Source organism: Ochotona curzoniae, unplaced genomic scaffold, assembly GCF_017591425.1.
Source record: "Ochotona curzoniae isolate NIBS_2020 unplaced genomic scaffold, NIBS_Ocur_1.0 scaffold_3208, whole genome shotgun sequence".
NCBI lineage: Eukaryota > Metazoa > Chordata > Mammalia > Lagomorpha > Ochotonidae > Ochotona > Ochotona curzoniae.
The window spans coordinates 59,679,190-59,691,844 of NW_024467106.1; the positions used below are offsets into that span (position 1 = coordinate 59,679,190).

Sequence of the window (12,655 nt, forward strand, 5' to 3'; positions counted from 1 at the left end):
TTCACTTCTGACACAGCTCCCTAACGGTCTGGGAAGGCAGCAGAGGACAGCTGCACTCTCACAGGAGATCTGGAAGAAGCTCCTGGCTCCTGGCTCCTGGCTCCTGCTCCTGACCAGCTTAGCTCAGCTCTGGCCACTCAGCCAACTGGGGAGTAAACCATTGAACAGAAGATTTCTCTCTCTCTCTCTGTAAATTTGCCTAATAGAAATTTTAAAAACTACTAAAAAAAAAAAAAAAAAAAAAGACTTGTTGGCAACTAAAGACACCATTTCCTGCATCTTCATTTATTCATTATTTGTAATGTAATTCATTATTTCATTATTTGTAATGTAGTTACATAAAGAAAGAGGAAAGGCGTGGGGAGAGAGGGCATGTATGAGAGGGCATGTATGAGGGCAGGCACACACAAGAGTTTTCACCCCACATGTTTGTAACGCTTGGGGCTGGCCCTGTCCGAAGCCAGCAGGTTCTGAATAACCTACATGGGTACGAGGGCCCAAGTACTGCAGGTGCTGCCATCACCCACTATGTCACAGCACTGGCCTCTTCACATGGTATTTCTCTTCAAACTTATCTAAAGATTCAATGCAATTTTCCCCAAGGAGGCCAGGTGATTTCTTTGTAGAAACTGGAAGGAACTTGAAATGATCCAAAGAATTCTGAAAATAAACTCCAACCTTCAGACCTCGAAACTTACTACAAAGTAATATACTTAAGGCAGCGTGGCCCCAGTACCACAGACATGCAGACAAATCAAACAGAACTAACAATCAGTAATAAACTCGTACATCCAATGCCAACTGGTTTTTCTACAAAGGTATTAAAACATCAATGGCAAAAGAGTAACTCTTTTCAACAAAGAGCAGACAAGAGGTCATCCTGACATAGAAATGAAAGAAGCTGGGGCTCCTACGTCAAAACCTATCAAAGACTGACATGTAGAAAAGAGATGAAGTTATAAAACTATCCCATTACCTGTGAAAACAGCTAAATAGTTGAAATTTTGACCTTATAATCTAGTTGCCACTGCAAGGTTCCCAAACTGCTTTCTGAAATCAGTATTCTCCAAAGGTCAAACATTTAGATAAAATCATACAATTCTAGGGTTAGCTTCAAAATAAGAGCCGATAAAACAGACTGGTAATGAAATAGCAGCTATTAAAGCTAAGCAGTAAACACATGGAGAATTATTATACTAGTCCTCAAACCTTCATATTTTTGAACAACATAAGGTCTAGCACTGGAAGCCTAGTGGCTAAGTCCTCCCCTTGCATGCTCCAGGATCCCATATGGGTGCCAGTTCATGTCCTGGCAGCTCCACTTCCATCCAGCTCCCTGCCTGTGGCCTGGGAAAGCAGTCAAGGACGGCCCAAGTCTTTGGGACCCCGCACCTGTGTGGGAGATCTGGAAGAGGCCCCTGGCTTTAGATCGGCTCAGTTCCGGCCATAGCAGCCACTTTGGAGTGAGCCAGTAGACAAAAGATCTTTCTGTCCCTCTATCTATCCTCCTCTCTGTGTATCTGACTTTCTAATAAAAATAAATAAATAAATAAATCTTTTTAAAAAACCTTAATAATAATACATAGTGCTAGTAAATGCTAAGTAGCCTTTATTTTTGTTACAGGAGCTAAGCAAAGCTAATCATCTAATAATTTCCCTAGAACTTACAACAAGAGAGTGGAAAACTTTCACAACCCAGATGGAATGACTAAAGGATTATCACACTCCCAAATTTTTAAAATATACCTGCAAAATAATACACTAATTGTTCAAGATTTCTTTTTGCTAAGCAAACATAAATGTTAGTGTCTACTTACTGGAATCGGGCATGATGCGAAGGTCGCCTTCTTTGTAATCGTCCAGGAGCTGGTACATGTACAAGACGGGGTCTTTCTCATAGGTGATGTAAAACCAAGTGTTCATGACCGGTGCCCGCGCCAGGACCATCCCCCGCCACTCATCCTTAGAGCCGTCCTCCGTCTCAAACATGTGCTCCACTGCTTTGCCAATCATCGTGTCTGCTAAGTGTGCGTCACTGATTCGAGAGGTGGCTGGAAATAAAAGAAAAGGTGGCAAAGTTGGCAGTATTTCACCGTTACTTACTAAAAAGACTGAATTTATTAAAAAAAAAAAAATTACATGTCCTGTCCACGCAAATGCATCAATGAACAAGAGTCATCAGCAAGGCTTTAAGTATAACCGTTAAACACAAATTGTTGGACCCCAGCCCAGAGCTGGATTCCAAAGAAAGAATTTTTATCTCAAGTCAAGTGAAACAACTTCAGTTTTTCCTGTTTATATATTTTTTGGCTCCATGTGCTCTTGGTGCTATACCTAACCAAGAACCTCCCACTATGCATTCAAGCACAGAATGGACAGTTCGGACTTCGAGAAGAGTCGCCACATCAGTTTCCGTTTGCTTTTCTTTCCATTAACATACCACATGACCACAGAGCACTAATTAAAACTAAGAAATTTACCCCAATTAATGCATAAGTTATGTTGTTGCTTTAAGGAAACTGGTGTTCACATTCCATCAACTCAATTCCGTTTCTGCTGAGGCACTGGGTTCTGCTCTTGTCCTTACATTTAGTGCCTTTCCTTTCCATGACCTGAAAAACAATCAAATGCAGCCCTGGGGCTGGTGCTGCGGCATGGGAAGAGGAACCTCCAGCTTCCAGGCTGCCATCCCATATGGATGCCAGTTCACATCCCGGCTCCTCTACTTCCAATCTAGCCTTGGAAAGCAGCAGATGATGGCTCAATTCCTTTGGTCCTGAACCCACATGGGAGATCCAGAAGAAGCTCCTAGCTTGAATCAGCACAGCTCTGGCCATTGAACTCATTTGGGAAGTGAGCCAGCGAGCAGCTCTCTGTGTGTCTACTTCTCTCCAGTACTGTCCTTGGGAGGAAAAAATGCAGCTGTGCAGCCTTGTATCCTGCCCCCAGCTCACCACTTTCCTCCTCTCGGACGAGCCCACCCCCCTTCCAGGCCGGCTGATGCTCCTGTGCCTGCACCTGCTTTCCACTCCTCCAGGAGCCTGGTTCCCCTCACAGCTCAGTCCCTTAGAGGTCTATGACGTTGGAAGAAGTGTGACGCATGCTGGCAGGGTAGCCATTTTTATTTCTTATCAGTAGTCACCCTTATCTACCTTCCCTTGACTTTATGCATCTGTTAACTGTTTATTGCTCATATGGCTGTGACACCAGAGAGGCCTTTGCTCTCCTATGTCACACAATTCAGTATGTGCCACTGACCTAACCAGATGGTTCATGCTGTTGAGATGTCCCGCCTCCCTGATGATAGCCCCATTCTAGAATTCTTCAAAAAGTAGATTTTAGGGTTTGGTGCTCTGGCCTGGTGGGCTAATCCACTGGGAGCAACAGCAGCGTCCACAGGGGGCATCAGCTCCAGTCCCAGTCGTTCCACTTGTGACTCACTCCCACGTGCAACGAGAACCCAAGACCAGGGCCACCTTCTGCTGCTTTCTCAGGCTATTGCAGTAGCAGGGACCTGGATCAAAAATGGACCTGCCAGAACTTGAACCAGCGATGCCGGCACTGAAGACAGAGGTTTAACCTATTACACATGGCACCAGCACCAGCATCTGTACGGATTTCTCTAACTCTTAACTTTCAGGGGCTGGCACTGTGGTGAAGAGCGTAAAGCTACTGCGAACATCCCACAGGGGGGTATATACTCCACTATTTTTTTTAGGTTATTTATTATTGGGGCTGGGATTTACTTTTTATTGCAAAGTCAGATATACAGAGAGGAGAGACAGAGGAAACACGAGGGTGCAGGGTCCCTAGGCTGTGCCTTTTCCAGGCCACTAGAAGGGAGCTGGATGACTGCTGGGATTAGAACCAGCACCCATCTGGGATCCCGGCGTGTTCAAGGTGAGGACTTTAGCTGCTAGGCGGGCCCTGTGCTCCTCTTTCAATCCAGTCCCTATCAATGGTCTGTAAAAGGCAGTAGAGGGTGGCCCCTATGTGTGGGCCTCTGCCACCCACATGTAACGACTAAAAGAAAACTCTTGATTTGGCCCTAGGCTTGGTGGGCATTCAGATACGAACCTCCCTCTAACTGCAGCTTTCAAGTAAGTAAACAGATGATCTTTGAGAAACACACACGTGTACCATTCAACTCATTAATCAGTTCCTTTATTGTTAATAAACATGTTAATTTTCTAGTTGAGCGTATCATTGTTTAACATTATGATAAATAAATCTTACTTAAATAAATAATAATTCAAGAATGGCATAGGCGCTGCATATTGTGGCACAGCCTGTTTAGCTACTATTTGCAAAGCCAGTGTCCTATAAAAGTGCCCCTATTGCTGCACTACTCCCCACAAAAAGCACATAGAGATGCAAGAGGATGCAGAATCAGAACTCCTGGAATATTGTTAGCAGGACTGCAAAATGGTACAACTGCCCAGGAAAACACTACGTCAGATTCGTGTGCCCTTCAGCCTGCGATCATAGAAGGACTGAGCAGCTCAGGTCCCACGGCAAACAATACAGGGAGGTGCTCCAGGGAGCCAAGAGATCTCGCACTAGAAAGGGTACAAACTAAAATTCTGTGTCAGAAGAGGGAATGAGAACTATTTAGCGAAACTAATGACATTATTTGGGTCATCTTTTTTATTATCCTATATTATTCTTTTTATCCAATAGTGTTTCTAGTACTGCACGATCTTAGCATGCTGACATTTCTGAGAAATGGATTGATCTCAAAAAACAGACAGGCACGCACGAACACTTGAGAATAGAGAAAAACGTGAAAACTAAACTGCATCTACAAAAATTAAGCAAAGATTACCATGCAACATGGGAAGAGAAAATTAATGAAACATCTTGCTGCTAAGAAAGAGTTAAGTTACTGGGGAAGAAAGGAGAGAAAGTGACATTAGTTTCTGCCTTTCACAATTTTCTTTAAAAAAGGTTTACTTTATTTGGAAAGGCAGAGCTACAAAGAGAGGAGACAGAGGTCTTCCATCTGCTGGTTCACTCCCCGAGTGGATGCAACAAAAGGAACTGTGCCAGGCTGCAGCCAGGAGTCCAGGGTTTTCTCCAGGATTCTCTCAGTGGGTGCAGGGACCCAAGGACCTGGCAAGCCTCCACTGCTCTCTCAGGCAGCTCAGCAAGCAGCTGGATTCGAAGTGGAGCAGCGGAGGCTGGAATAGGCACCCATGAGATGCCAACACTTGTCAGTACTGGCTTTACCTGCTATGCCACAGCGTTGGTCCCTGCCCCTGCATCTGATGAAACTGTTTTAATAGCACAGACCTTTAAAGGCCATTCTGAAAAACATACATCAGTATTTAAACAACAGCAACAACACTATAATAAAACATTTCAAAAGAAACACTCTGAAGAAAGTTACATTATCTTGGCCATTCACCACTGTGTTAAAAATAAAATCAGTGATTATTTAACACCACCGACCTCGTATCTTAGTATTTTTATGACAAAATCTCGTAGTGTGTGACATAAAAGGTACATTCATTTCCACAAACATTGTTCAAACAAATCCTGAGAAATTAAAGGCAAATACTAAAGCTCCATGTTTTGGTTGCTTAAATTTTGGCTCAAAGCACAGTGGTCATTTATGTAATATACAAAGACATGCACTGCATGTAAAGATCCCAACATTAAAGTTCTTCAGATGGTCTTTGAGAAATCAACATACAAGACATGAACTAATGGTAAAGTAATCTTACCCATCACTGTCCAGGTAACAGTGAGTAAAATGCTACACATCACTACACTGCACGCTTCTTCAGCAGAGGTGGAAGCTGCAGAATAGAGATTCCTACAGTTCCTGGAGTTGTGGTTTCAGAAAATTTGCTTGGTAGCAATGTTTGTGGTTTTGCAAGAATGACTTAAATGTTCATCAGTAGTATTTGCATGCCAATAAAAATAACACCTGTAACTAAGTACTCAAAAACACATCCACCACTTCAATATCACTTTTTAAAGCAGACACACTAGTTAAACAAAACAAAACAAAACTTACCAACTCTATCGGGGAGGACTTCGAGTGCAGAGACTCTCTCATCTTTATTAAGTTCTAGTCCATAAACACAGTCAAATCCATCGTATTTTATAAGATACAAAGAAGGATTCACAGGCACCTGGTCCAGGACAGTTCCCTTCCACTGGGTGACAGGGCCATTGCCCTCTTTCCACCCATGCTGAATCCTGCATCCTACGATGTTCCGACGGGGCTGGGAAACAGGCTTGCTCGGCCCCACGCTGCTCCGGTGTTTTCTGCATTCACACACACACACAAGGGATTATCTCACCAGAGCTGCACATCCAGAGCCAACATGGTACTGGCTAGCATGCTCCCACAACAGCTGAGTCAGCCTCACTGCTGCTCAGTGGCGCCAGGGGTGCCTTCCCACCCACCGCAGGAGCACCTGCAATGAAGCTTTCCCCTTTACCAGCAGTTACGGGCAAGTCAACAACAGGAGCTTCCTGTGTGTCCTACAATCAGGCATTGGTTTCCTAGCTTTCAGATTTCTTTCAATTCAATTAACTCTACCCATTCTAATTCTCCTCTGGCTGAAGCAACAATAACAAACTAGATATCTGAGTTTTTCTTAAAAAGGAGTTGAGGCTGGCTTATTAACAACATACGACATCCAATATGTCTCCAGCAGGCATATCATTAGACACTTAACTAAGTTATCTTACTGTTTATAACAAATGTTTAACATACTACTAGAAGTTACCAGAGCAACAGCGGAAGTACATTCTTTCCCAATTACTATCAATTGAAAAATCTACATATAATAGATACCTGGCTCTTGATATCAGAAAAATCTTCATTTTCATTTCACCTTGAAACACAAAGATAAGGGACCACACTTGGCTTGGATGCAAAGGGGAAGGTCAAAATCAATACAAAGGATGCTAATAATACAAGAACAAAGCAGCTAAGAGCAAAACATAACTCCCTTCCCAGTTATACAGAACAAAGCCACAACTTGGTACACCATGAATAAAAGTGATTAATACTCAGCAAGTAACACAAGTTTTTTTTTAAAAAAACAACACTTTATTGCAGTTTGCCGTATTTAAAACAACTGTAAGTAAAGGATAACGTATTCTAGACCTGCTATGTAAATTTAGTCAAATTAGAAGTCCTAGAGCCTTGGCAGAGGAGGCGTCTGACAAATCTAAGGAGTGGGAGGCCAATACCAGTCAGCCAAAAGGGAGTGCAAAGTTCAGCAGTGTGCCTGCCAACTTAGTCCCTGCTCTGCAGAGCCCCAGGAAGGCAGGGCCAGCCCTGAGGACACCTGCTGTTGGATGAGGGAAGGCCTAAAGTAGGGCTACAAAATCTAAGTCTCCAGAAGCCAGGAAGGAGCTCTTAAGCTAAGAAAGGAGTCCTCCAGTCCTTCTTCACTTAGATGAGGCAGGGGGCAGATCGGGGCTGGACAGCACAGCAAAACAGCAAATGGAGAAAAAGGCAATCAAAATTATTCAGACTGGCAGGAGAAGCCCAAAACAAACACTTCAAAGGAGTAGACAGAAAACAATCCTCCACCCTTTTGTAAACAAGAGTCAATGAGCTGGGCCTCTGGTGTGTCAGTGCTGGCTTTCTGCCCCTTCTCCTCCCGCCTGTGGGCTCCGACTGGCCTGTGCAGCCCGCCTCTTCTCAGGCCTTTGCATTCAAGCTGAAGCACAGGACTGGTTTCCCCAGGCCTCGAGCTTGCAGAGACCTCTCAGCCTTCACAACCATGCCAATTCCTCCTAACAAATGTCATCTATGAGCTGTCCTCATGCAAACACACCCTTGTCCACTATGTAAACAACACCAAAAATAATACTAAACACGAAAATGTCATCTGTGGTCACCTATCTCTCACTGGCTACTTCTCTAGAAAGCTTTCATGCAAGAACACCTAAGAGGCTCGGAATGGAAAAGTCCAAAAATGACAAAGACATGCAGAAAATAGAAAAGGCAGAGAAGCAATGAGCTATTAAAACACAGGGACTAGAGAAGCATGGAAAAGTCAATGTAGCAAGCAGATGAGGGAATGGAGACAAGACAGGATTCAGAGAGGGACAGACAATAAATTCCAACTTCTACACAACAGAAGTTCTGAAACTTCAAATCAAAGACACAGAAAGGAGTACTAAACACCACTTAATTCAGGGACTGCAAAGGCAAGAGGAGAATCCCAAGAGCAGAATGTGCAGACTACCCGCTAAAGCTCAGACTGCCTCACAGCAAGTGGACAAAGAACTCCAAGTCAGCTCTGTTCACAGCAACAAGCCAAGACCCTTGCCCAAAGAGGAAAGGAAAAGGTCTCAGGGCACAGGAGCATTTATTCTGTCAAGGTCTGTTTGGGACTTAAACATCATCTGCATGCCTTACAAAATCATCAACTTAAAATGCAGGCTTCTATAGGTTTATTCAAATTCATGTCTCACCTGCATTTGATTTAGCAGGGTCAGACCAAATGACTTCATGAATCTGTGTGACCCATGCATACAGGTTTCCTACCTCTGGGACCAGGAACTATCAAGTCCATAACCTGTAAAGTCCTGAAGACATTCAGATACAAGAGAAAGTGGGTTTCTCAACATCCAAACCATCACTGGACTCCATCTGGTTTCCTTGGGTGTGTGCTTCTATGGCAAGAGCTTTCTTTTTAAGACAACCAACTAAATATCTCCAACCAATATTTACACCAAGTCTCCACGACATTCACTCTAGACGGGATTAGCCTTTCTTTCCGCTTACAGCAAAGGCGAAGACTAGGTTAAAGACCAGGTTAAAGACCTTACTGAAGAAAAAAATCATGCATACCAGCCTCTAATTTACAAAAGATATACCATTACTACCAAAATCATAAGCAAATATAGCATTTTTACCATTGTACCAAATACTTCTGTGTCACACACTTTTCTAGAAGTCACTAGTATTTCTAGAAGCTGGAGTTAACACTGAAAGACGTGGACTCTGAGGAAATCAGATGACCTTCAACATGAACGTAAGCCTCTGGCAGCAGGGAGAACTCACTCCTTCCTGGGCTGCATCCTAGGGTCCTGCCCTGGAGACTGTCCTTCCCCAGCTAATCTCTCTCCACATACACAGTTATTCTAGAGTTCTGGCCAGCAGTTCTTTGCTAGATTCACATGCATGGAGTGCTCTACATTTTCAACAAAACCATTATACACTTAACCAATGATGGATTTCCTGACTTAGTGCTTGTCCCTTCTACATTTACTATTCTATAAATGAGGATTATCAGCAAGTGGTCCTGATAATGCCTGGGATGCTTGTCATCACATTTCACTGTGACTTCAGCTGTCTTCAGGCAGTCATCATTAACATGCTCGACAGCACAAGGGGCTGGGACTCCTCAGCAGGAACCTGCTGTACACCATAAGGAGGCATGGCCTTTGCTTTTGGGTGGGTGTTTTCCCCACTCATCTTTTAGTAAAATAATTTTATCATTATCTGTTTTAGAAAATTTATTTTTATTGGAAAGGCAGATGTACAGAGAGAAGGCGAGACAGAGAGGAAGATTTTCCATCTGATGGTTCACTCCCCAAGTGACTGCAATGGCTGGAACAGAGCCAATCCGAAGCCAGGAACAAAGTTTCTTCTGGGTCTCCCATGCAGATGCAGGGTCCCAAAACTTTGAGCAGTCCTCGACTGCTTTTCCCAGACCATAAGCAGGGAGCTGGATGGAAAGCAGAGTTGCCGGGATTAGAACCGGCACTCATATGGGATCCCAGCGCGTTCAAGGCAAGGACTTTAGCAGCTAGGCTATCGCATTGGGCCCACCATTATTTTTTGCCATGTTACGTTCCTGATCTTATCCTCAACATTTTGCTTTGCATTTATCTGTCATTTACTTTCCCTTCCTTCCATGGTAAGTATAGCTGGAACCACCGAGGCTTCTGCACACTACATGGAGCTTCTAGCAGAGGCAATGTTACCATTCATAGGCTTACGGTGATCACCTTTCAAAACTTACCATATCCGAGCTTAGATTTTTCTACACTTGATCTTAGCCAAAAGGCCGAGAAGCGATATTTTTCTACTAAATCTACAACTAATCAGAAACTATACTTCTTCCCCATCTGAAACGACACTAACAAAAATCTTCAGCAAAGAAAACTCAAAAACTTTATCTAGCTACTTTGACTAAAACTTGCTTCCAAACTGTTGTTTTTCATTTTGCTACTATCTTAAAAATACTTTTAATCCAGCTTCCTGCTAATAAAAGAACAAATGACTCAAGTCCATGGGTCCCTGTCACCCGCAGGAGACCAGGATGAGTGCTGGATCCTACTACTGGCCAAGTTCAGTCCTGGCTGCTGTAGACTGAACCTGAAGGTATAAGATCTCCATTTCACACAAATGTTAAAACTAAAATCCAGCTCCCTGCTTGTGGCCTGGGGAGGCAGTCAAGGAAGGCCCAGGACCTTGGGACCCTGCAGCCGTGTGGCAGACGTGGAGGAGGCTCTGAGCTCCTGGCTTCGGATATGCTCAGCTTTGGTCATTGTGGCTGCTTGGGGAGTGAACCAGTAGACAGAAGATCTTCCTCTCTGTATATCTTACTTTTAAATAAAAGTAAATAAAATCTTTTAAAAAGGTAAAATAAAAAGAGGTAATCATGAATATGCAAGTACACACATCTCAAAATGCTTTTATAAGACTTGAAAGTACATTTTTAAAAACAAATACCAGGGCCTGGCCTAGAAGTTAAAGTTCTTGCCTTACACATTCTGGGATCCCATATGGGCACCGGTTCTAATCTCCCTGCTTATGGTATGGGAAAGCAACCAAGAACAGCTCAAAGCCTTGGGACCCTGCACCCGCATGGGAGACCTGGAGGAAGTTTCTGGATCCTGGCTTTGGATTGGCACAACACCGGCTGTTGTGGTCACTTGGGGAGTGAATTATCAGATGGAAGATCTTCCTCTCTGTCTCTCTCCTCCTCTCTCTCTATATATCTGACTTTGCGATTAAAAAAAAAAAATTACAGCCCAGTGGCATGGCCTAACAGATAAAGTCCTTGCCCTGAACGTACTGGGGTCCTATATGGGCACTGGTTCTAATCCCAGTAGCTCCACTTCCCATCCAGTCCCCTGCTTGTGGCCTGGGAAAGCAGTTGAGGACGACCCAAAGCCTTGGGACCCTGCACCAGCGTGGGAGACCTGCAGGAGGCTCCTGGCTTCGGATCGGTGCAGCACTGGCCGTTGTGGTCACTTGGGGAGTGAATCATTGGACAGAGGACCTTCCTTTCTATATTTCCTTCTCTCTGCATATCTGACTTTGTAAATAAAAATAAATAAATCTTTTAAAAAATTCATAATAAATCTTCAAGCAAACAAACAAAAAGATAGAAACAATCTAATTCTACAAGTACATCGCAAGACGTGCCTAGGGTAGCCAGGAAACCTGCGACCATGCTCACATCCCACAAGGATGCAAGTTGGGTTCCCAGTAGTCCTAGTCTAGGGACCCTGCCACCCACCTAGGAGACACTGAAGCTCCTGGTTTCAGCCTGGCCCAGTGCTGACTGCTGTGGCCATCTGGGGAGTGAACCAGCAGGTGGAAGACTGATCCCTTTCTGTGTCTGTTCTTCCCTCTAATCTTTCAAAATAAGCCAAGCACAGGAGACTGAGATGGAGACAGAGAGGGGGAAGGAGGGAGCGGACACTACGGAAAGCAAGCCAAAGCCACACAAGACTAACAACAAAAGGAAAAGGTCTCTGCTACTTTCCTTCGCACAGGAGTTGGATAGGAAGTGGAGCATTTAAGAACCTTAACCAGTGCCCATATGGGATGCTGGTACCATAGGTACTGGTTTTATTCTGTATGCCACAGCACCAGCCCCTAAATTTTTAACTATCATTTATCAATAGATAACATCTCTTCACAAGGAATATTGTAAAATAAATATCAAAACACTACGAATTAGGACATCCTGATTTAGAGCAAGTCACGAAAGGTTACTCTTACATCATGATTTAAACAACTAAAGGGGAATTCTTAAAGAAAAATCAGAGTTAAACACCTAACAATCTCTTCCTTTACCGCCATAAACCACTTCTTGAGGAAAAAAGAGGCACAAGAAAAAAACAGGTATTTATCATCATGGAGGATGAGCTGACAGCTTCTTGACAGTATCCAGATGATGAAATGATGATATATTAAAATCATGGAAAAAAGTACACTTCTAAAGCCTACAAACATAGAAACTGGACCACATGAAAAGTTTTCATACATGCAATTATCCATAGATATGCATGGAGATTTTTAAATATGTTAAATTAGTAACATCCATAACCTCTAGACAACAGCATTAGCAAAGCAGCCCATTTCAGCTTCAAATGGGTCTGGCTCCAGGACCCTCCCTTCTCATGAAGATACCAAACTCCAGGAATGTATGAGTACCATATATAAAGGATGTAACATTCGCAAAAAAAAAAAAACCCGTGTATATCCTTCCTTCAACTGTGAATCATCTCAACATGACTTGTACTACTTACAATTCAATCACCTACTAGCTACGTGACCATGGACAGTTCCACATCCTGTACACCAACTTCCTCATCTAACATAAGAGCTAATAGTAGGGCCCAGTGCAATAGTGTTAAGTCCTTGCATTGCATGCTC

At 43.5% G+C, this 12,655-nt stretch overlaps 1 protein-coding gene across 12 annotated transcripts in view; it reads right to left on the minus strand.

Moving 5' to 3' along the window:
• SPIN1 (spindlin 1) overlaps positions 1-12,655 on the minus strand; it is a 63,669-nt gene that overhangs the window by 5,808 nt on the left and 45,206 nt on the right. For 11 of the 12 annotated variants that reach the window (XM_040963699.1, XM_040963708.1, XM_040963697.1 and 8 more), the window contains 2 exons: positions 6,023-6,276; positions 1,818-2,051 (listed from right to left, as the gene is read on the minus strand). In XM_040963699.1, the coding sequence (XP_040819633.1) occupies positions 1,818-2,051; positions 6,023-6,276 (488 nt within the window). Of the gene's footprint in view, positions 1-1,817; positions 2,052-6,022; positions 6,277-6,811; positions 6,852-12,655 lie in introns of those variants that run through there. The other variant, XM_040963703.1, reaches the window with a different exon arrangement.